Below are 24,626 nucleotides of genomic sequence, written 5' to 3' on the forward strand. Positions count from 1 at the left end.
AAATAGAATATTTTCAAGATGCCCTTCAACAGTCACATGCATAATTTCCCCAAAGTTGTTTGATATATTTATTCATATCCTTTACATAGCATATCAAGAGAAAATGCCCATCCAACACATAGCATACCAGTAGGACAAGCATGTTAAGGGTTTGACAATTACTGCATCAATGCCATAAGCAACTTACTTTCTATCTCAATTTTTTCTTTTTCCTGCAGGATGCGCTGCAAGTCACACATCTTCATTGACGCAATATGGATGACTTTCACTCCTTCCGGCATCCCATGAACCACCAATGGCGCCTTTCCTGCTTCATAATCCTTGTATGGAAATTTCTTGTTCGTGTTGGTTGCAGCAGCTGAAAGTTTGGGAAATAATTCAGATGTCAGATGTAATTCATGTAGCACACAGTTTGTTTTTATCTTGTTGATACCCCTTAACACACTGAGCAGTATCCAAAAATAACGAGCCATTCACAATTGTGTATGTTATGACGCTAGCGCTCTACGTTTTTAGCTTTTGAGTAAAATTGGATGCTAAAATACTGTAAAAATGAAATGGATTTATAAGAGTGAAGAACAGCAGGTGGAACTGGTAATCATGAGGCTCTACAGAAAAAACATACAGATTCTGAACGACCACTGAACAATGTAAATTACTGCATCACACTGTGTTACTGCATATACAACTTACAAAAATGTGTATGCATGGTGTAATGACCCATTGCCCATAAGATGCCTGCTGACCATCCTAGATCGAGATGATTGTAATTGGAAACCATTGACTATTTGGTAAGGGAATTAGGAAAAACTATTTGTATAAAGAGCAGGCTAGTCAGGTTAATAAGGGCACAAAATTAAGAGAAAAAAGTACCCCAAACATTTGCAGCATGTAGTTAGTAAGCAAACCTACCATATTTCTCATTCAGCACAGCCCTGACTTCTTTTTGAATGTCACCCAAGCTTTTGCTAGTGCTGGTATTTCCATCTGAAAAAGAATGATTGCATAAACACTTTCGATGTATTATCATATCAAAGCTCTTGAAAATTGCAAAAATACACACATAGCAGGTAACTATCTATTCCTAAATCAGTCTGTAAATTATATTGGTTTCAGGCAAAGGAAAGATTGATTATTAAACATAATACCATTCATGGCTGTAAGGAAGTCAAAGTGCAGATTGCCGGCCCTCTCTGAAAGGTACTGTCTGCCTCTTTGGGTGCCAGCAAACTGCACTCCTCCTGGAGAGGGAGTTGGGGAGTACAGCATCACAGCCATCTCCAGCCCACAGTCCTTGAAGTCTTCTGACTGAAATGGAATTCATTTATCTATCTTATTCTATTACAACTTCAACCAAACAAGTTCAACATACTTGAACTGATGGGTGAATTACAAAAAGTAGTACTAAACAGAAGATTACCTTCATGTTTAGTACTTCTTAAAGTTCTTTTTGTAATTAATTCATCTCATCAAAATGTAGACACTCTTATAAAGAACTTACATCATCTTGAATCCATGACCTACCAGCTGTTATCTTTTACCCCAAAAGTTCATTCTAAGATGAATAAAATCTGATCATTCAATTTGTTAAGACACTTTAACTTCCTGTAGGCTACTAGTATTCTTGTATGTGGTATTTTTTTCCCTCAAGCAAGCAAGCCATAGTTTCACCAAATGTGCAAAACATTAAGTGTAACACAACATGACAACAGCAGTAAAACAGAAAACCACCTTGAAAAGACTTCTGGTCTGCTCAAAAAACAAATTAGATGATGCCGTAATGACAATTTCTTTTCAAAATACATGTACCAAGTTTCAGGATAATCATAATTATATATAGTACTATTACGTCACTAACCAGACTGTGCAGTTGATTGATCAGACGATGGCTGTGGGTTATCTTTCCTTCTTCTGACAGGTCCTTTATCGTCACTGCCTTGATCTGATCAGCCTGTTCCTCGTAGTGTTCCTTTGTATCTTTGTCCAGGGCTTTCCAGTCATCATGAATAGCTTCAAACCTTTCCTTGTTTGTGGATGTTGTGGCAGGACCTAACAGTGGTCCAAGATAGATCTTTTTAAAAATTAAACTTATGATGCTCATACAGTGGTTAGAATGAACACTATTTTTTTATATCAACAGTGAATGTGTAAGTTTTTCTCTTTGGTAACCGACAGCGGTAAGTTAAGATTTTATGCAAAATGTAAAACCATGTACAACATAGAGGGATATCTTAATCTTGCAGATTTTGACCTACGCTCGGCCATTAGTAAAATTAGAGTCAGTGCCCATCCTCTTGAAATAGAAAGAGGTCGGTATAGAAAATTACCTATATACGAAAGACTTTGTAAGTATTGCAGTACAAATGCCGTGGAAGACGAAATTCGCTTTATTTCAAACTGTTCATTCCATGATATTGCACGAAATGAGTTGTCTATTCAGACCACTAAAATCTATCCGAATTTTTCTAAGCTTACAGACAAAGAAAAGACCATTCTTCTTTAAACTACCAAAAACCCACAAATTATAGAAAAGGTGGGACATTACGTCTTCCATTGCTTACAAAAGAGAAGTCAAACCCTTCACTAGTCACTAGTTATAGACGAGTATGTTTGTATAGTCTAGTCTAGTCTAGCCTCTTTTATATCTATTTTTTACCCTGTTACATGTATTTTATGTATGTTGTGTGCAATTAGCCCCCGGGCAGGAATTTGCAATAAACTTATTATTGTTTTTGGTAACTTCCATTTTTCATTTCTCACTTATTATATCTTGAGATATACCTATACCCCCGAGATAGAGATTCTCTTACTCCATTTGGAGCCAAGATACTTTGTTACCTCAGCTAGATCAATTTCTGCCACAAACCTGTCTATGTGTCTTTTATTCTTGTATGTCGGTGTGTATTAGTATCATGTAATCCATGTATCACTCAGATGGAATAGCATAGTGTTTAATATTAAGGTATATAGAACTCCCTAGTACTGTTATTAGCAAAGTATTGATATTTAGTACTGTCTAAGAACTTGGCATACCTGTACCTGTTTCAATTGTGCAATAAAGTTTGATTAACTGTTTATAGTGTAAAGTACATTTTTACATGAGCATTTTCAGACTAAGTAAGTTATAAACATACCTTTCATCTTTTCACGAAAGAAGCAGCTGAAGCCTGATTGCTTCCTTTGTGATACTCTCGATTTTGCTTTTGGTGTTTTGGCTGTTTGTTGCATGACGACCTTTTTTTTCCTGTTGTCTATCCAATCCTGGGAAAATAACCATGTAAACAATATAAGAATTTTTAACTTCTTGCTCTACACATACATTTAGTATGTACTCAGAGGCCAGAGACCTGTCCGCTACATGTATGCAGTCTGAAAAGATCAGCTGTGGCAAAGAAATAATCTATGGGTCATCACTACTAACCTTGATAACCTTGATCCGAAGCCCAGTCAGCATAACAGCATGGTCCACCAAACGCTTGCCCTCTTCTGAGCGGTACTGTGTCATGCCCTGGTTCCATAGGTCGACCAGGGTGCCTGTGTGTTCTCTCATGTCGGTCCTAGGCCTTTTTCTGAATTGAACAGAATCATAAACATTGACAGGTGAGAATTATGTCTTATGTACATTTTATATGTATATTGGGTTATCTCTAAGCATATCTTATCGGTATATACATATCAAAGGTATTCTGACTGTTATAACGTCTATTTTGTACATTTTTCAGACAAATCACCCTTTTCACAACTATTTAGTACTTTTTAATTAGTTAACTTTGTAGAAGTGACATGTCTTGTAGCCTTGGGTGTACATGTAGTTGATTTTAAGTTATCATAATAGTAGGTTTGCAGCAATGGTGAATACTAAATAAAAATATATTTCTAAAGAATACTACTGTTTCCTTTACCGTAGCATCATTTGGGTTTGGATCATAGTGTGTCCTAGGACAGATTGTGATGACAATCTGTACTAGTAGAACTACTGATTGTCCTAGCTGGTGTGGTACGCCTAATGGCGGTTATACCGGCTATACTATATTGATACAGATACAGATACCTGAGATCCTGATCTCAGTCTGTCCTAGGTCAAACTTTGATCATGATCTGTCCTAGGACAATCGCCGATCTACTGGAATCGCAATCTCAATGTATGACAAATATATGACATTGTGACACCTTAATTGATTTTTCTCATTTATTGGACTCATAGTCATGGTATATCATTAGACATGTTGTATACATGTATGACAGTATCAGGGCTCGAAATACATTTTTGAACATAGGTGCGCTGGTGCACCCAACCCCAAAAAAATAGGTGCACATAAAGAATTTTGGGTGTAGCCTCTACCAGGCTACGCAGATCGCTGGGAAAATAGAGTTTATAATATGCTAAGGGTTAAGTCAGCTATATAGAGGGTCGCCTATTGACCTCTGTATAGCTGACTACCCCTGGCATACTATTCACTCTATTTGGACAATTTCTACTATTTTCCCAGCGATCCACGGAGCCTGGTAGAGGCTATTTTTGGGTGTGCCACATAAAATAAAGTTGAATGTAAGCAAAACAGCATTACAAAGTTTAAACGCGACTCGGCCTTCATCACTTCTGTTTCTACTCGCTCCTTTGATTTGTTTCATCTCTTAAGAACTTCAAACTGTAATTCTATAGCTTACTTCAAAATTTTGAACAAGTAATACATCAAATACAGTACAACAAAAGGTTATATCACATTTTTCTGATAGCTACATTTTAAGAATATACTGTATAGTAGTGTACAATAGTACATTTACCCTATAGTGTACAAAAATACCTAGGTGCACCAGTGCAACTACAGTCAAAAAGTAGGTGCACAGCTCCAATTGTGGGTGCACAAATCTGCACATGCACCCGGTATTTCGAGCCCTGTGTATAATATCTATACATACACAGTGTGTATAATATTACAAATCAGATTACACCTTCGTGTCTCTTATAAGTCTAAGTTGATTGTGGACTGGGGATGGGGGCAAAATACGTCGGACCCACTCCATTGCTTGAAGGTCTTTGAAGAGTACTCTCTCAAGGGGTCTGGATAGTGGCATGGTGTTTGCCAGGAAGTCCCCTGGAGAGCAGGTCATTTTTTCTCGCCGGGTCTTATCTCAAAACGACCCTCTAGGGGAATCTTGAAATGTACAAGAGTCAGCTGCATATATGATATAAACTGTTCTCCAAGTCCAACGAAAAAAAAACTGAGCAACATTTACATTTAGAGAATGATATGTGTATTTCGGCCTTCTTCCTACTCTTCTTGACCCTCGCCGTTGACTCAGACTCCACTGGCAAATTATTCCTCTTTAATGCTACTATCCATACGCCCCCACGGGAAGGCTAGTCCAGTGGGACTTTGGCCTAGCCTGGGTGCCATCCTATTTCTACCGGGGCTCCTACACTCGCTTCCCTCTATTTTTTGAGGGAAGCGAGTATAGGAGCCCCGGTAGAAATAGGATGGCACCCAGGCTAACTTTGGCCATGGAGGGTTTCATTCGCAGGCCTGGTGGAGAGTGCTTTAGTTTAGCCGCCCGGGCCCTAGCTTCAGTGTCTTGCCCTCCGGCACCGCCCCGTAGATAGTCTGTACTTTTTGTATCAAAATATCAGAGTAGAAACGGACAACCGTGCGTGACAATTTGTATTTGACACAAACGCGGCTATGGCATGTAGACAGAGGATGTAAATTGTTGAGAATGACAAGGTGTTTGGGTCACGTGGTCCCTATTGTCAGTATTGAAACGTATGTGTCAACTACCACGGCTGGTTGTCTATAGTCAGCTAGTGAGCGACAAGGCATATGGCTGACAGTGTGTATAGTAGCCTGGATGCCAGGCCCCCAAACTCTAAAATATGTAGATATTGCCACACGATAGATATTTTAGAGTCTGGGGGTCTGGCATCCAGGCTAGATAAAATATCTCATTGGATATTAAATGTAAACAAAAACGTCGGAACTTGTCACAAAAGATCAAAGATGTGACACGCTAAAAGGCAAGGTGCGAATCGCTACGAACTGCATGCCTCCATAATCATGATAATGGAATGTAAATGCCAGCTAGAGTAGAGGCGAGAACTGTGAATTGGCGACATAAAGAAAACGAGACAAAATAGAAAACTCGACAAAACGCTTAAAACACGTAAAAAAACACAGCCGGACCCTTCTTCTGCTGAGAGAGTATGATTCTAGCCGTCAAAAATCATATTAAAGACGTTACTGTTGTTGGTTTTTATACTCTCCAAGCAGATGAGTGGTTTCGGCTGTTTTTTTAACGTGTTTTATGTGTTTTTGGCGGGCTTTCCACTATGATAGTTATTTTCTATCAGAGACCCGACAAGAACGTTGTAGATTAAAGCCCGACAAAAATCTGCTTGGAGAGTAGGTTATCACAAGGAGTTAACCTCCTTGGTTATCATAACGGTGGGATGATTTAAATCATACAAATCCCTGTCTTTCTCATCGAGTAAATTATAAAACTTACTTGGGCTTTGGGACATTGACGTGGTCAACCTGGTTCATGTCGTCCTGCATACTTTTTCTCTTCCGCCGAGCTAGCTGGACCCTCGTGGCCGGCCCTCGTCGACGTCCCTCACGAGATCTTTGATGCACCCCTACTTCTAAACCAAGGCGCGGAAACTTGCTACTAGCTGTCAGCCAATCAGAAAACAAATGTATTGATGTTGTCCTAAGTAAAACCGGCCGACGGTATGAGAAATCCTCCTTGTTCTGACCAAACCTGTCCCTGAGCGTATTGCTATGGCTAATGTGGACTGTTTTAAGTTTTTTTTCGTGGGGGTGCGAATCTCCGGACAGTCTATTTTTAGGGTGGGGGGTTGGGTAGGGCAGGATAGAGTCTTCAGTCTGTTTCTGATTAGCAAGTGGTGCCACAGTGTGTTAGTGGCATTAGCGCGTTTGATTTATGTACAGGGAGGTTGGTTAGTACAGACATGATTGCACTGATTTCAGACTCCCATCAGAAAGAGGTTGTTCTGTTTTGTTGACAGTGAAGAAAGAGGACCCTTTGATGATCCCGGACATTACTAGCTAGAGTACTTAGCCTGGATGCCAGACCCCCAAACTCTAAAATATCTATCTTGTGGGGGTCGTTAGAACCGACCGAAACATCTGCTTGGAGAATAGCCTTACTGCTTTGATAATGCTGCAACAGCGCTATACCTGGCATAGAAGAAAGGCGACATCGTATTAGAATTGACACCTTTCAGAGTACAGCGCCTTGCTGGATCAATGAGGTTATCAACCACTTAGAACTTGATGGGGAAAACGTCCCCCCGAGGCTTTTGAATGTGCTTTCCACACCTTTACCTAGTTACCTTTGCCAAGACATTTTATACTTTCAGTGTTGTTTGTGTGTATATGTATGTGCATCTGTCTGTGGAAGCATAATTCTAGAGGCTGTAGGTGGATCTTTATGGTTCATGGATGAAAAACAAAGGTCAAATTCGATATTGGGCCTCCTAGTGGTTGTCTACGGAACTACAGCGGAACTTCTGCGTCACCAGTGACATCTTCTGGGGGAGCGCTGATTCGCGATTTTCAACTTATCGGGGCTAGGTTCTTTCGCTGGGGGGGTGGGGCTGTATCCCCCCCGCACCGAATCCGCGCTCTCCTAAAAAATAAACGCCGGCGCCGCCCGGGAGCCCTGAAAAGGATGCTACCGTAATATGAGTCTTGCTTTATTGTAACAAGTACGTGATGATGAGGGTAGCTGTTGGTTAACAAGCCTTAATGTTCCCTTTGTTTCATGTTGATACAAACTAGATAATCTGGATTGCTTAATCTTTCCATATCAGTTTATTGCATAATTTACGAGTGTAAGTTACCAATGTTCCACATATGTATACAAATACGTTATCAACTACAAACATAAAGTATCATAAACAGTAACTAGTTGCAAAAGAAGATGTTGGCCTCTTTTCCAAGTAGACATGTACAGTTGTTGATATAGGATTTATTTTGTCAAGCTTTATTCTCCTGCTCCATTCAAATGAATAATCTTGTGATCTTTGAATATAACATATGCTTTTGGTGTTTAAGTCCATGATTTTTAGGACAGGTAAACAGTCATCATCAAGTTGTTTAAATGAAGAGGAGTCAGGTGCTTTTAAAAACTTCCCAAGTTAACTATTATTACCTACGATACTCAAAACCATGCAAGGGCCCCTAGTCAAAACCAACCCGCAATATGCATATAGTTATCTCCATGGAAAATGGAGATATATTATCTCCATGGAAAATGGAGATATAGTTTTGGGTGTGTCTGTGTGTGTGTTTGTTTGTCTGTTTGTGTTTCCGCACTACTGTAGTCAGCATAACTCAGGAACCTCTTGATGGATTACGATGATATTTGGTATGTGGGCAGGTGTTGTGAAGCCGAAGTTCAAGGTCGATTTTGGGCCCCCTGGTATGTGACTTTGGTACTGCAGCAGAACTTCAATTTTTGGTGTCTTTTGACCTGGACGTGCTGTGGACATGATTTTTGGGTGGTGGATAGCTTGTGATGTAATAAAGAAGTGGTGTAGGTTTCGGCCCCCTAGCAACTTCCTCTGGAACTGCAGGGGCGTTTTTGTGAAAATCTTCTCAGGAGAATAACTAAACAAAGGAACAACGGATTTCCATGATATCTAGTATGCATGAAGCTTAGATAGAGATATACACAATGAAGTGCAAATTATGCTAATTGTGACTTAATTTACATAGCTAATGAGGAAAATCTATATCTGCAGTGTTTTCCATTATCAGACTCAAATTCATGTAACATATGTAATTTCTGGAAAGTGGAGCATCAACAGATACCAATTATGCAAATAAATTCCTAATTTGCATGATCAATACAAAAACACCATAATTCATTGATAATTAATTGTAAAATTATAGGACTGTCAATATTGCAACATGTGTAAGTTAGAAAAGGTGTTTATGACTAGGCATATATTATGCAAATGTACAAGTAATTTGCATGTATAGAATTGTTCTTGGAGATATGAGGTCGTGGAATAGCCTGAGTACCAACCTCCGTAGTGACCGCTGCCTCAAAAAAATTCGCTTGCTAACCACGGATTAGCAAGCGAATCTTTTTGAGCCAGCGGTCACTACGGAGGTTGGTACTCAGGCTAGTCATGGAACTCTTGTTTTTAATTTGCAATGTTTTTGGATAAGTAACATTATACAGGACATCGAAGTTGTTTGATGTATCTCACGTTTAGAAGAAAAATGAATTCTTTCACATTTGTCTGGTATATTTTTGCATACTATTTCCGTCGCAGAGATCACTAAGATACTTCAAAATATTGATTCCAAGCACCCAGGTAGCAATACAACTGAACTGCCTATGCAGTTCTTAGCTTTGTCGCTAGGAAAAATAAAAACTGAGGTTGTTCGCAAGTATATTCAATCAAACGCACTAAAATAGCTGTTGAACATATGAAATATCACAATGTGATTTTTATCTAGTTTCTACTATGAGTAGATTATATATTTGATGCCTAGATGTCTGTAGAAGACGCCAATAACACATTCCATTAGCGCCAATAACATTCCATGGGCGCCATTTTGGTGCAGTTCCGTTCACTATCGATAGGACATACTAAATCGTAGTTTTTTGGTTAATATACTTAATCAAACTAATTCAAAAGACCATTGGACCAATGGAATATCAAAATACGATTTTTTTCGAATTTTCTAGATCATCATTGATGAATAAAAGGTTCAAACTCGGTAATAGACACCAGTGATACACTAGTAACAGCGCCACGGTTGCTCTACACTTGTTTTGCGGTCGAAATTAAAGATATATAAATTGCGTGTATCCTCAATAAGAGTGACGGAAAAGTAAAACTACAAAAAGGAAGGATAGATCAGGATAGTAGCCTATCGTTGTAAAAATCTTATTGAAAATTATCACTCCCTTATGTATATTATAAAGAAAAATGGACTTGGGTCACGGGCGGTTCAAATCGACCAAAATTCTTATGTGAAATATAGCGGTTGAAACGCAGCTTTGCTTTATGGTGACATGAAACCTCTTGGCTTTTCATGTCACGTTTCATGTGCAAACATGTACACCGAGCAAGAAATATATAGGTGCTACCACCGTAACGTTCTTAGCAGACTTATATGAATGATGACTATTTCACAATGTAATTACAAATCACTATCCGACATCATTTTTGTAATGTCGGGCTTTTCGTCTTTGCACTTCAGATCGATTTCGAACTGATGATGAATAGAACAATGAAACAACAAAGTTACCAATATCACATTAACATAGAAGAAGTTTATTGCAAGTTCATGCCCGTGGGCTAATACCTACTTGTATGAAAGCTTCATCGAGAAATATTACTCCCTTCTTTTTAGTGAAGGTAAAACGGACTTTCGGTTCAAACCAACCACCGTGAACCAACCCAGAATACCGTTAAACCTGGCATACAGAGGTTGTAAGGTGGCCTAGGTACTCACAAAGCTTTTGAAGTCGTTTAATGAATTGCTATGCTAAAAGCCTGAATTATCATCTAGTTAATTGTTTCTAAGCTAACCGACGCGTACGTTGAACTGAACGTCCGTCAGGATGACAAGAAGAAGATGAATTGTTTCTGCGTAATTACAAGCGTTGAGACATGAAGCATTAACCATAACTCCGCAGGTTTTCGTAAAACCGTGCACAGAATACTCGACAGGTATCAGATAGCTAATCTGAACACCATAGAATTTATTTCATCAAAATGTTCATATCTGTGACCGGCATGTCAAGACATACTCAAAGATATTCTTTCTGGGGTAAATCCACCACCATCATCGAAATTGAAGTTTCCCTCTGGGGGTCCCCCCTAGAATTTATTTCATCAAAATGTACATTTCTGTGACCGGCATGTCTGGACAGACTCAATGATATCCTCCTTGAGCAAATCCAGCACCGTCATCGAAATTTCAAAAAAATTGAATTTTCCCTCTGGGGGGGTCCCCCTAGAATTTATTTCATCAAAATGTACATTTCTGTGACCGGCATGTCTGGACAGACTCAATGACATCCTCCTTGAGCAAATCCAGCACCGTCATCGAAATTTAAAACAAATTGAATTTTCCTTCTGGGGGGGTCCCCCTAGAATTTATTTCATCAAAATGTACATTTCTGTGACCGGCATGTCTGGACAGACTCAATGACATCCTCCTTGAGCAAATCCAGCACCGTCATCAAAATTTCAAAAAAATTGAATTTTCCTTCTGGGGGGGCCCCCCTAGAATTTATTTCATCAAAATGTACATTTCTGTGACCGGCATGTCTGGACAGACTCAATGACATCCTCCTTGAGCAAATCCAGCACCGTCATCGAAATTTAAAAAAAATTGAATTTTCCCTCTGGGGGGGTTCCCCTAGAATTTATTTCATCAAAATGTACATTTCTGTGACCGGCATGTCTGGACAGACTCAATGACATCCTCCTTGAGCAAATCCAGCACCGTCATCGAAATTTAAAAAAAATTGAATTTTCCCTCTGGGGGGGTTCCCCTAGAATTTATTTCATCAAAATGTACATTTCTGTGACCGGCATGTCTGGACAGACTCAATGACATCCTCCTTGAGCAAATCCAGCACCGTCATCAAAATTTCAAAAAAATTGAATTTTCCTTCTGGGGGGCCCCCCTAGAATTTATTTCATCAAAATGTACATTTCTGTGACCGGCATGTCTGGACAGACTCAATGACATCCTCCTTGAGCAAATCCAGCACCGTCATCAAAATTTCAAAAAAATTGAATTTTCCTTCTGGGGGGGCCCCCCAGGAACTTATTTCATCAAAATGTACATTTCTGTGACCGGCATGTCTGGACAGACTCAATGACATCCTCCTTGAGCAAATCCAGCACCGTCATCAAAATTTCAAAAAAATTGAATTTTCCTTCTGGGGGGGTCCCCCTAGAATTTATTTCATCAAAATGTACATTTCTGTGACCGGCATGTCTGGACAGACTCAATGACATCCTCCTTGAGCAAATCCATCACCGTCATCGAAATTTAAAAAAAATGAATTTTCCTTCTGGGGGTCCCCCCTAGAATTTATTTCATCAAAATGTACATTTCTGTGACCGGCATGTCTGGACAGACTCAATGACATCCTCTTTGAACAAATGCACAAGTTTCAAAAAATCTATTTTGATTATTTACAGCAACAGGTATTACCATTTGCATTGTTATATGGGCATAATCTTCATGTAATACTGTTACCTACGTTGAAAGTTGCAAACTAAGAAATCAACTAGCATAATGATGACAACTTACAGTTCTACAAATTTAAACTTCGGAAGATTTTATTTTCTCGGACCACGTTTATTTCATAGAAAGCCTTGAGCTTACTTCATGGAAATTTGACAGCAGCAAAATAAACATAGGTTACATGAATCAAGTACAATGTGTCAAGAATTATCTACTAACAAAAGAAATGCACATATTTTAAAGACTTTCATACTTTGTGTTTGTACTTAATTAGCCTTATTCTTGATATAATACATTGAGCAAATAAGGGAAACTCATGAATTTCAGACGTGAAAAGATTAGGTAACCTACATGTTGACACAAAATGAAAGCAAAATTGCAAGTACTAGAAACAAGAAGAATACTGACACAGGGCTTAGGACATCAGGATAATGCAGGCATATACAAAAATGAGCATTGTGCTGTAATACAGCTATATAGAATAGACCGATATCATTTGACTTTTGACAGATTATATGCACTACAGAATAAAGAATGTTTTGGTTATTCTATAACACTAAAATTATTCCAGTTAAAAAGAGGGCCTTTTGTATTTCAAAGAGGGCCTTTTGTATCAAGTTGACTTTACAAACCTCGCAGATCTACTTCCAGTACATCTATTGTACATTATTTACAGCTTGTGCATTATATCTGACATTAACATTTTGAGAACATGTGATATTCCGTTTCCTTAAAAGATAATACATGAGACGTAGCAACCCCACATAGCATATTAGCTAACCAAAAAACTTCATGCTTTGTCTTCAGTATGAGGTTTGACCACTTAACCTTACCTTTTTATCTGGGTCGATTGTTCCTTTGTTCAATATACTGCTTTAAAGACAGTTGTTGCACAGGACTTGAGGTAGATAAAATACATGACCTTAATGGCATTTGAAAACGAGCTAGGGTCCATTACAACTAGCAGTTTGTACATCTAAACAGCGGCACTGCCAGAAATCATGGGGATATATCACAGCCTTGTTAACCAAGTAATGTGTTATACAGAGATCTCTATAGATGTTTAACTGAATCAGAATCTGCTGCTAAGAAAAACACTCTTAATGGCCTTTGAACCAGCTGCAACAGCAGCTCTAAGTTAACCACCATAATGCAGAATCATACCATTACTGTCTGGGCACTGAGAAAAGAGTGGTACACATTCAGAACCTTTGCCTGACAAACTCAAGCCAAGGATAGCAGTTGATTGGGCACAGTCTGACCAGTTTTAGGCTAGTTTTATGTTGCCCAAAAACAACCATTTCACAACCACCTCCAAACATTATGAAACATTCGTCTGACATGGCCGAAAAGTAGCTAACTGTGCCGAACAACTGTAAACCACAGGCAACTTGCTCTAAAATGACCCTCAACCACGGGATTGGGAACAACAGTTACTCTTGACATACTAGTAAGCCATACAATTCCACCTTGCTAGTGACACTCAAGTCTGTTTTTTTACTCAAAGTCATTCTTTGAAAAAATTGAATATTATGCAAGAGGTAATCTGTAGGACATAAGGGCACAACTCAAATTTCGGCCATAACTAGCCTTTTATATATGTCTACCAAAATTCAAATCATTGTGGTCTTTCCTCTGCAGGCCACACACAATAACGTTAGGTGAGAGAAAAGGGGGGAAATGGACAATGGAGCTGCATACCGAGGTGTGCGGATCAACTTACTGCTGACAGTCAGATACCCACTTCTCTCTAGTTGAAATACAAAGGGAATCCACAAAGTCTTCGTAGATTTCACTTATCTTTTTTCTCACTTACCCACTGATTTTCAAAGTCAACTGGAAAGTAATCAAAAATTTGAAATTTGGAGGATGCCGATAAAAAACGTTATACTAAACTATGTATAATTATGCCCAGAAATCTGAGTTGTGCACCTTATTTTGGGGTGAGGCTAAGATAATTACCAAATAAATCCCCTTCACAGAGACAGCATACAATTCTATACACCTAACCACAGGCTTCAATGTCCATTTCATTTGTATCATTTGTGGATCCTTCCTCCTCCTCATCAGTAGAATCTTCTTCCTCCTCATCATCAGTAGAATCTTCTTCCTCCTCATCATCAGTAGAATCTTCTTCCTCCTCATCACTAGAATCTTCCTCCTCATCAGTAGAGTTTTCCATGTCCTCATCATCAATCACGTCATCAAATGACGGGGTGTTAGAATCTGACTCGTGCGAGTGAGATGCATACTGGATATGACCTGATGGGGGAAAAGGCAGGTCTGGGATGTACTTCCTGAAGCGCTGGCAAAATCTATTCAGCCTTTGCTCTATCCTGATGATGTGTTGTGTGAGTAGAGCCTGCCCTGCTGCGTTGGAGTTTTCCGTGCATCTATCCTTCTCATCCTCAGTAATGTGGTGCTGAGCAAGAAGATGTTGCATGACGCGTAGCATCTCTGTCTTTACCATCTCCTGCTCTTCAGAGGCCCGCTCCTTCAGGTTCACAGCATCAATGGCTTTTCGTTTCACACTATATGGAAGACCAGGTTCACACTGTTGTAGAGTAGGAATGGAAACAATATATCAGATAAAGAAATATAAGAAACAAATTCAATTCTCAATTAAATCTCTTGCATAAAAGTGCCTTCCTAAATGATCTCTCGGTAGTAACTGGCATAAATGTATGTCGATTTAATGAGGATATACTATATTCCAAAATATTCTCTGAAAATATACTTTCAGTTATATTCACTACAATATCTAGAAAATTTACATGCTTCACCTTCACCTAGTCCCATCCTCATGAACACTGATAATCAGCATACAAATCACTACATGCATTATTTCACCTTCACGAAGGTCATATTTTCAGAATTGTGTATGTATACAGCTGTACGTAGGTTAATAGCAAAACTCAAGAAGCCATTGATAGATTGACACGGCGGTGTAATAGCCACAATAGTATGATGTGGTACAAATTTAAATTTAAGTGGATACACAGCTGAATCTTTAACATGAGACAGTTTAGTTTCTAGAGTCAGTGACAAGGTTTTAAGTATCCTTAAAGGTATTCCTTTTCAATTTAGCTTTATACAATTAATGCTTTTTATTTGTATAGGTTTTTAAAAAATTCCCTAATACTTATATATGAGCTTGTATTTCACTGATATGTAGAAAGAAATATATGGACCCACAAATTGGCAGACAAGCACAGCTACAGTGCTAAAGGGATTCTCTCACCATTGAAACTCCATCCACTGCCTGGTAGGTGTCCCATGCTGGGTCCTTAGCATCATCAAAGGCCACAGTTTCGGGGAATTCAGGATTCTTTAGTTCCCACTGTATGCTGTTGTATGTCTGGATGGTTTTGGCCAGCTTCTTACTTGCTGATGTCAGTTGCTTTGATAGCTTCAAAGCAATTTTTTGACCATCTGAAAGAAAAAATTAAGGCTCTTCTTACTTGAAAATGTACTGATAAAATTTGATATTCACTATTGACAACTATTGATCATTAATAGCATCTGTGTTTTCATCATTTTGTCAACATTTCCTGACAAAGGCTAATGCTGTACAGGGAAAACTTTAGGAAGTCCAATCTTTTTGTTCTTAACTCCTTTTACCAATGCAGAGGAATTTTCAAGCTGCACCCAATATAAGGGCAATACAGAAAAGCTATGCACTTAAAAAAACGCCAACAAACTATGACATAAAGATACTTACCAGGATAGCGTTGTTTCAATGAGATTAAGAAAGCCCTCATGTAGGATGCACTTCTCATCTCTTCCAAAAGACGTGATCTCTCGTCCTGGTCCAAGTCTTCCATGGCAGAAACGTACTGCTCATCATCGCTGCGCCATCTTTGGATCTTGCGTTTGTGTTCCACTGCTTTCAGGGATGTCTCCAGCCTGTAGATATTTATATTAAGACGAAAGATGTTGATGAGAGATGAGCACATTCTACCCTTTTCAAATGTTGAGGAGAGATGAGCATATGTTCTTTTAAATCGCTCGTTCTCATTTAAATGTACACATTTTGTAATATCCGTTACCGCTTAAAAAAAAAGGCGTTCCTGGCATTAGGATATGCCACATATAAGATGTCAAACTGTAGTTTTTGTGACGACTTAAAACTTTTCTAGCTTTTAAAAACGGCAGTTTGGTACCTTATATGTGGCATATCTTAATGTCAGGAACGTCTTACTTCTAACGGTAACGGAGATTACAAAATGTGTACATTTAAATGAGAACGAACTAAAAATGTTCTATCACAGTTCTGCATGGCTACCCTTTCAGTAACTGCATAATTTCCTTTACAATGAAAGATGTACAAGTAAAGAGCTACTAAGATTCAACTGGTCAATAACCTCAATGCATTTTACTAGATGATGTATGAGAAAAGAAATATCACATGTGGACAAAAAGACTAAATAAAATGTACAAGTCACAAACGTAGTAATTAATTTTAAAAACCCAAGATCTATAAAAACTAAGTACTAGTATAATGCAGACAGTCTTCGTGTAAAGAACCTGAAGTAAGACATACTTCACAAAGGCAGAATGATGAACTGCGAGTGCTGAGTCATCTTGACACTGTGAGATCTTCTTCCTGCAGTGTTGGAAGGATTACGATTTTGAGTGTTCATATGCCATAAATGAAATATGGCAATTCATATTGTGACATGCTACTGCAGTAGAGTCCAGACGCCAGCTAATAGACCATTGCAGCCTAACACCATAACCCGCCCTTTGTCTAATTTTGAACACTATAGTCCAAAATAAACTGACAAGGATTTGTGCAAAGGCATCAAGTCACAAAAAAGTTGTGAAATTGCCTTCGGACAGCTAAAAAAAAAAATTTCTAGTAAAACTATGTTGAGAGCCAATATGCAGGCAGATCCCCCTGATGTGCACCACATAGAACAACGGCATGGGTCTATGCAAGGGATCAAAGCTGTCAAAACATACAAAATTGCTTATTAGTAGCAAATCAGCTTGTTAAACCTGGCAAATGCATAAAGTCCACTGACAAAGCAGTGTTGAACTTTATAGGTATCCACTATATAAGCAAAGGGCAATTTGGCAGGTGAAAAAAGTTAATAAATAACATACCCGAGTGCATCATACCGAACCAACTTGGCTACGTAGTCTTTCTTCCATTTAGGGCTTGATGCTGACAACAGAAAAGAGTCATTCAGTTCAGTGACACCTATTAAATCAATAAGATCCCGCATGGCCTAATTTCAACAAGATAGATCTTTTATGGCACAATGAAAATCTCTATCTATTCAAGCAAACAAAATCCAATTCTCAATGCAAGCACATGTAATCAAAGCTTAAAGTTATCATATAAAGTCACTTACTTGATGTTGTCTTTCTCCTTGCCATCACAACCTTCTCCATCTCCTGCCATGCCTTGACATCCTCATCAGTAAAAGTTCCTAGAGAACATGAGAGGTCAACGTTATGGAATAATTTGGGCAAATGAAGACAGGGTTTCAGAAGCATGACTTGCAAATTAAAGATGATTGTTATAATAAAGCCCAATATCTTTGTTCTTAGAACATAGAACTTACAAGCCCTGAATTCAAACGTTAACAACAATAAAAAGCTATTACAATAGGTTTGAAATACTTAAATTCTGTTTTTGTCCACATGCGATTAGAAAGTATTGCCAAGACTAACTTATTTCAGGTAGTTAAATTGCAGGTTACATATCTTTTCAGTAAGCTCTCAAAACAGAGGGCTTTTTAAGTGATTTTTTTTGTCTGGTTTTCTATTTTGTCCAGTTGTCTTTATGTCGCCATCCCACACATAAAATACAGCTGGACCCACTCCTCTGCTTGGAGAGCATTTTAAACCCTTCACATAAATACTTGTTTTACCTCCTGCCTCTATTTTGGCCTGTTGAAGGTTGTCTTCAGCAATTTTCTCTGCCTTGATGGCCTTGTCTAGTTTCAAGTCAAGAGAAACATCTGCAACACAGTCAGAATCAGTAAAGATCAAATCTAAATACATGTACCCAACCTTGAAGTTGGCTTTATCTGCCCACAACATACTTTTCATATCTCTCCAGACAAAACAAATGTCTTTTTTTTACACTTACTTTAAAAATCAATCTAACTATATTCTCACATACTTGTGCGTGCCTGGGTAATCAAAAGACATCTATTGTTTCAAGTCCAATTATAATCTAACATTCCATGCATTGGACTTGACTTGAAAGTATGCACAAAAAAGTATGTACACCAAACATACGCCTGTTTGACATACTTTAACGGCAAGTAGACATGGCATTGTGGTGCAAGTACATGTACAAGTTTATCTTAACTAATTGATAAAACAAATTACAACAAAGTGAATTAAAAAACAGGATGACACACCAATGTCAACAACTTTACGTCTTGAATAATGCCGTAAAGCGTCCGTGAGTTTGTCAACTCTGTGGTCAGGACTCATCTCCTTAGTCATCCTGGAAAATGGGCGGAGAGCAGACCATAGTCTCTCTGTACCCTCTCCATCTGTCAGCCCATAACCACTTAGTCTCCTTGTGCTGTACTTAACCTGAAATAATGCCAGAAAGTAATGTTTCAAGCACTTAACAAAACTGCAATTAGCAAAGGAACTAAAATATCTAAACTCAACCTCAATGCAGAATCAAAGCAATGCAACAACTAACATTGTTTAAGGTACGAAGAGTCAAATTTTAGATGGAATGTTAGTAAGGAATGGTAGAATAAGATCTACTGTAATTCACTTTAGCTTCACGGTAGCAAAATTTCACAGTGCAGTGTAATGAAAATGAAAATTAACTTGAATGTTAACTTCACGGTGGGGGCAAGTGATTTATAGAACAGCTGTGTGAAGGAATCATAAGTAATAACAACAGTTGTTCGAAGCAATGATAAGTTCACAGTACAGAGGTGACCATGAAAACAGCGAACATTCTACACGTATATATGACCTTATGTCAAACCTGGGCCACGAAAACGTTTGATGCAGTGTAACATTCAAATATTAACATTGGTATGTCTTAAAAAATTTCTCACTAAGAAACTAATAATAATAGTCATGCAGCATATGTCAGTCTTAATTTTCCTATGCTTAATATCAAAATTGATAAAACCAAACATGTCAACTAGACAGGATTAGGTCCAGCCCTAAACCTAAACCTCTGGACCTAGACATGGACTTTGATAAGCCGAACCAGCATCTATGATGTCTCTATGTGACACACACACACTAACAATGTTCACAATATTCTAGTCAGTTCAGTATCACAAACAGAGATTTTGGGATTACGCATATCAAGAAATATACAATGCATGAAAGGTGCCTGAGGGAGATGAAAGAGATATACCTGGCACAAAGACTGGTGCCCATATGAATGGAAGACATCCACTGCAAGGTTCAGCCTGCCAGCCTCCAGTGCATGTCTCAGTTGCAAGGCTTCAGCCTGCTTTGTGTGCTAAAGGAGGGCAAGGAAACAAAACCTGACTTAACCTGCCTAACATTGAACTATTTAGATTAGAAGTAAAAAAAAAACTAAATTGGGAAATGTGAGAAATTGACACATTATTTTTCAATATCTATTTTATTAATTCACAATAATAGTAATCAAGTGCAGTTTACAACACTCCAGCACAGAATATGATTTTTTGTGAGACTGCTTCTTTTGGAAATGTCAACAGATATCTTCTCTCTCATCCTTAACTAAAGTCAAGTTAAGGTATACCAGAACAACTCACAGCAATATGCGAAGCCAAGGAGCACGAAATGTCATAGATGACTTTAAGTCGAACATTTTTTGCAGCAGCTTCATCTAGGAGGTGCTTGATGAGATACACCGGGTATCCAAAACTGTTGGTAATCATAAATAAGTGTGTTAAAACATCAAACAGTCAGAAGGCAGTGCCAACACATTGGGGACTATACAACAAAACTAACTGTTAACAGTACAATCATTGTCAAATTGAAAATCAGCTATATGCCAGGCCAGTGATTTCAGTTATCAATTGAGCAACATTACCTAATTTGGTGCACTATCAATTTTAACAAGTTGATTAGCGACATTGATAACTTTATTTCACCAACCGTTCGCCATGAAACATGTTCATGAACTTCAAAGGAATGTCATGTCTGCAAACGGCCCCAAAGACTCCAGTGACATCCAGTTTCTTCTGCTGGGCCTTTGACCTCAGGCAGTCTCCAGCTTTAAAGTTGCTGCAGTCCTGATGGAAACAATGGGTAGAAAATGTCAATATTTCAGAACTATACAATGCACTGTGTGAAGGCCATTTGAATTTTCTGTAATGCATATAATACAATGGAGAATTCATACATGGAACCCTTGGAACTATATTCCTTGGAGCAGCCAAATACCCAGGCTACCAGAATCAATACATCTCTGCATAGTGAAATTTTCAAACTCAGAACAGTATAAATATGTGAACTTCACCAAGTACTTCACTAAGAGATTTCAATGTCTAATATTAATGAAGTTCTTTTCATTGTTCAGCTAATTTTCAATCAGTTTTACTACTAAACAGGTCACCTAAATCAAATCCTATTGTCTATGCACCTAACCCTAACATGCCTTTGTTGTAACTTGTAGTGAATATTGTTTAGCAGTCATTAAACTAAGCTACTTTTTAAGCACTAGAAAGAATGACCTTGTGGATAAGCATTAGCTCATTAACATTATGAGCTGAAAAAGATATCTATCTTTAGTTAAAATCCAGGGGATCCATATATGCCTCTGTCATGTCATGAGATGGCATGTTCATAGATTGAAACATAGAAAAAAAGTACAGGAAACAGGGCAATGTCAACAAACAAACAACATTTTACCTCAGGAGGCTTCTCTGCATCATTGTACTTGCCAAGAAAGTCCTTCACCTCGCTGTCTTGTAGGAACATTGTAGTTCCATGCAAGGGAGGTGCTGCGCTCACCCCAGAACTTGTTTTCCTTACAAGGCCAAAGTTCCCATCAATTGCCACAATCTGTTCTCCGTCAGCCTGTATAAATGAAAGAATTGTAACTGTTTTGGCCTCAAATATAGACTTATAAAGATAGCATACCCATACATGTTTCCTTTTGACCGCAGTAATCAGATGTGACAAGGATGAACTTATCAACAAAGACCAGAAAATGCAAACAAACCCGTAGCAAAAAAAACACCAAAAAACAGGTAATATTTTTCACACATATTGTAACTTGCCACTAGCAGAGAGGAATGAAAATAATAAAAAATCACCTCTGAACAAGCTGTGCAGTTTGTGTCATCGTCAAGCAAAGGACTCAAGTCTTGCATACTAGTCAGCCGGTCCCTGTAATGCTGATACTCGGCAATTGACTCGCCAGTCAGAGCTCGGTGGAGGGTTTTCTTCTATCAAAATAAAAGAAGTTAAAAAAAAATCATCAAAATGATAGTATAGTAAGGCAGGTATGAGTTTAAAAGTAAGGCATGTCGCGAATCTCAATCTCAAACAATGGCGCTCAGGCGTGCAGGCAGAACAAGCTCGAACCTGCCCGTTACGTCATTTCCGGTTTCTTTGCGTGTCGGGAATCTTTTCACGCGGCCAGAAGATTTTCCAGCAGCGGGGACTTCAACTTGTGTATTTAGTGGGAAAGCCGTGTCTCTATTCCGTAAACACACAGGGGTTTTAAATAATAATACTATTGTTACATATAATATTAGACTAAGTTATCTTGGGATGACTGGTGCCCTTTAAAAAAACAATGATATGCAGACACTAAGTTCACATTTTCATATGTGACTACAAAAGTACACTTTTGTGTTGAAAGGTACTAATGTGAAGCTTTAAAACTTTAGGGCTAATTATAAGACAACATAATTTGAGACAAATTTTTCCCAGTCCCCCCACAATGAGATTTTATCTGTCTTGTAACTTTTTAAACTTAAAGACATTTGCCCGTACTGTTGACTAGGGTAAAAATAGACAAAATTCATACCTCATCGAGAGTCAAGCGATTTTTCCATCTCACCGCCTGACAAAATGCCTCCACAGACACATGGCTCACCATGCTGAACGAACACAGCCACTCAAGCAGTTCTACTGAAAATGCTGTCTGTGGCTTGGTAGGTGTTGCCCCCCATAGTCCAAGTTGAAGCAAAGTTGACAGCTCTGATTCACAAGTGCACATAACAACATCAACGTACTGCAGTCGACCTATAGAGGTTGAGAAAAGAATTTAGATGTCATTGAAGATGACCTATACATTAGGAACCCAACTGTGCCAGAAAGATTGGCTGATTGTAGCTATGGGTACCTTCCAATAAACATTTTTGTTGGGTGGAAAAAGGAAATAAAACATAATTCAGAATAAAACATAATTCAGAATAACAAATGCATTTCCTAATGCAATGTACTGAACTTCTAAAACTCAGAAAAGGTTAAACTTTGACTACATGATCTGCTTCTCGCACCCAATGGTGCATAGGACAGGATCTCTTTTTCAATTGCCCTTGGGCCACACAACTTGAGTTCAGTGAGGTGTGTTCAAATACCATACTCTTTCCCAAATGTTAAGTGGTAAGCAGACCACTTTTAAAGTCTTTGGTATCACTCGACTGATCAAATAACCTACCAAAGGCTTGGCCACTGCACAAGTCAATAGGAATCTGGTGTCGTAGTCTTATCAAATGCAAAAGGGCCACTTCATTAGACTTTTCTCATTGGCTAAACAATTTGATTAAGCATATTTTTCATTGTTTTCGTTATCCCCCACCTAAAATCTAAAAGTCATTTGTCTCTTCATATTTCAAAGTCACATTCGGAAAAATACACATGCAGTAAGGTATGGTATTAAAGCAGCAGCCTTATAAATATTCTGAAAAGGATTGCCAATTTACAAGGAAATAGTAAGGTGCATTACTCCTCACCAGTCTGGTCAAATACCCTCAGAGACCGCATGTCTGTTGCCCCTGAGCAGCTCTTGTGACGTGGTAGACACAGTGTCTTCCTTTCCACATAGGGCTGAAAACAGCCATTCTGGAAAATTGACAAGCACAAGCTGATGACATGTACATGTATGATGACAGATACATTTCAAATGGCTTCTTGGAGGACAATGTAATACATGTATAAGTGCATAATCTACTGTCAATTCAACAGCCCTGAAAATCAGGAAAAAGCACTTTCGATCAAAGCATAGACTATGTTTTATAATTCATAGCATGTTTCTTTGTTTACTCACATTGCACTAAAACTGTTCCATTGTGTTATGAATAAGTCAGAGGTAAATGTCATAGGGTTTAACATGAAGTATAACATACTTTCCACACTAATGGGCAATGTAGTGATGGACTCTTGTGGCATGTTTCGTAACATGTGAGGCAGAAGATGCCAGCTGAGCTGCAGTCCTGACAGTAGATAATTGGGGATGTGACCTCCTTCTCACAGTAATAGCAGTACTCCGTGGGTGGTAGGGCCAGATTCATCCCTGTCTGTATCAGCTCCTCTCGTTGGTCAGCCCATGCGTCCTTCTCCTGCTCCTTTTTCCTCTGGTGCCGCGAAACATCAGGCACAGCCTCAGCTGACTGACATGCACTAGTAGTAGTACTGTCGTTGTTACCAAGGACTGTTGTAGCTGCAGGTTGTGGAAGGGTTGTTGTGGCCACATCTGCACTTGAAATTTGACTGCCGTCTTGCCTATACACGGACCGTACTCTCTTAGTGGTTCCATTATCCTGCAGTATTTTGAGCGGTAACACTATACCGCGAAATCCCTTCCTCTGCCTTTCTGGCCTTGGCATACTAGAAATGAAAAATCAAGAGAAACATTAGTACAAGTCATATTAGATTCAAACTGAATATGGTTAATTACAAGTGTTATCAAGTGTTATCAATATAGACTCCAGTTAATAGCAGGCTAGGAGGACTTAAAATCAGATAGTCTACATAGGGAATTGGTGGAACTGAGAAGAAAATTTGGTTGCAGCAAAACTAATAAAAAACATTACTGCTGCTTTTCAATTCTATAGAAAACTTTATACAACAATGATTTTATTCTTATAAATATTTCTGATACTTAAATGTCAAAAAGATGCTGTACATTGATGTGTACAATTGTGTGTACAAAATTAGCAATACACAAATATCTAGGTGCCCCAGTACACTCAGAGTTGTAAGGTGCACTGGTCCAATTTTGTGTGTTCAAAAGTGCACATGCACGCACACCCAGTATTTTAAAGCCAGGATGTAATCTTATGGTAGTTCATGTGATCTAGGGAGCAGTTATCTGGTTAGAGATAAAATATGATAAATCATATATATATGTTCAGGTTAAGCCAAAGTAATATGTTGGAAGTGCATCGTTGTCATCCTAACTTTTGCACTTCTTTGTTACATAATTGT

The 24,626-nt window shown here is 38.5% G+C and overlaps 2 protein-coding genes across 6 annotated transcripts in view; one reads left to right on the plus strand and one right to left on the minus strand.

Moving 5' to 3' along the window:
- LOC136433266 (uncharacterized) overlaps positions 1–24,626 on the plus strand; it is a 48,325-nt gene that overhangs the window by 13,691 nt on the left and 10,008 nt on the right. The gene's annotated exons all lie outside the window — the stretch shown is intronic.
- LOC136433249 (uncharacterized) overlaps positions 1–24,626 on the minus strand; it is a 29,622-nt gene that overhangs the window by 2,351 nt on the left and 2,645 nt on the right. Inside the window, exons 2-19 of one of the 3 annotated variants that reach the window (XM_066425266.1) lie at positions 23,546–24,026; positions 23,153–23,261; positions 22,222–22,439; positions 21,503–21,634; positions 21,096–21,263; positions 20,340–20,476; positions 19,994–20,105; positions 19,606–19,713; positions 18,629–18,809; positions 18,131–18,220; positions 17,609–17,686; positions 17,358–17,418; positions 3,422–3,569; positions 3,135–3,261; positions 1,859–2,049; positions 1,149–1,308; positions 913–987; positions 188–358 (exon numbers count right to left, since the gene is read on the minus strand). In XM_066425266.1, coding sequence (XP_066281363.1) covers positions 188–358; positions 913–987; positions 1,149–1,308; positions 1,859–2,049; positions 3,135–3,261; positions 3,422–3,569; positions 17,358–17,418; positions 17,609–17,686; positions 18,131–18,220; positions 18,629–18,809; positions 19,606–19,713; positions 19,994–20,105; positions 20,340–20,476; positions 21,096–21,263; positions 21,503–21,634; positions 22,222–22,439; positions 23,153–23,261; positions 23,546–24,025 — 2,746 coding nt within the window. In that variant the 5' untranslated portion in view covers position 24,026. Of the gene's footprint in view, positions 1–187; positions 359–912; positions 988–1,148; positions 1,309–1,858; positions 2,050–3,134; positions 3,262–3,421; positions 3,570–12,325; positions 14,803–15,489; positions 15,681–15,969; positions 16,155–16,791; positions 16,855–17,357; positions 17,419–17,608; positions 17,687–18,130; positions 18,221–18,628; positions 18,810–19,605; positions 19,714–19,993; positions 20,106–20,339; positions 20,477–21,095; positions 21,264–21,502; positions 21,635–22,221; positions 22,440–23,152; positions 23,262–23,545; positions 24,027–24,626 lie in introns of those variants that run through there. The other 2 variants (XM_066425275.1, XM_066425284.1) reach the window with 2 other exon arrangements.

This window comes from Branchiostoma lanceolatum, chromosome 1 (genome assembly GCF_035083965.1).
Source record: "Branchiostoma lanceolatum isolate klBraLanc5 chromosome 1, klBraLanc5.hap2, whole genome shotgun sequence".
Lineage (NCBI taxonomy): Eukaryota > Metazoa > Chordata > Leptocardii > Amphioxiformes > Branchiostomatidae > Branchiostoma > Branchiostoma lanceolatum.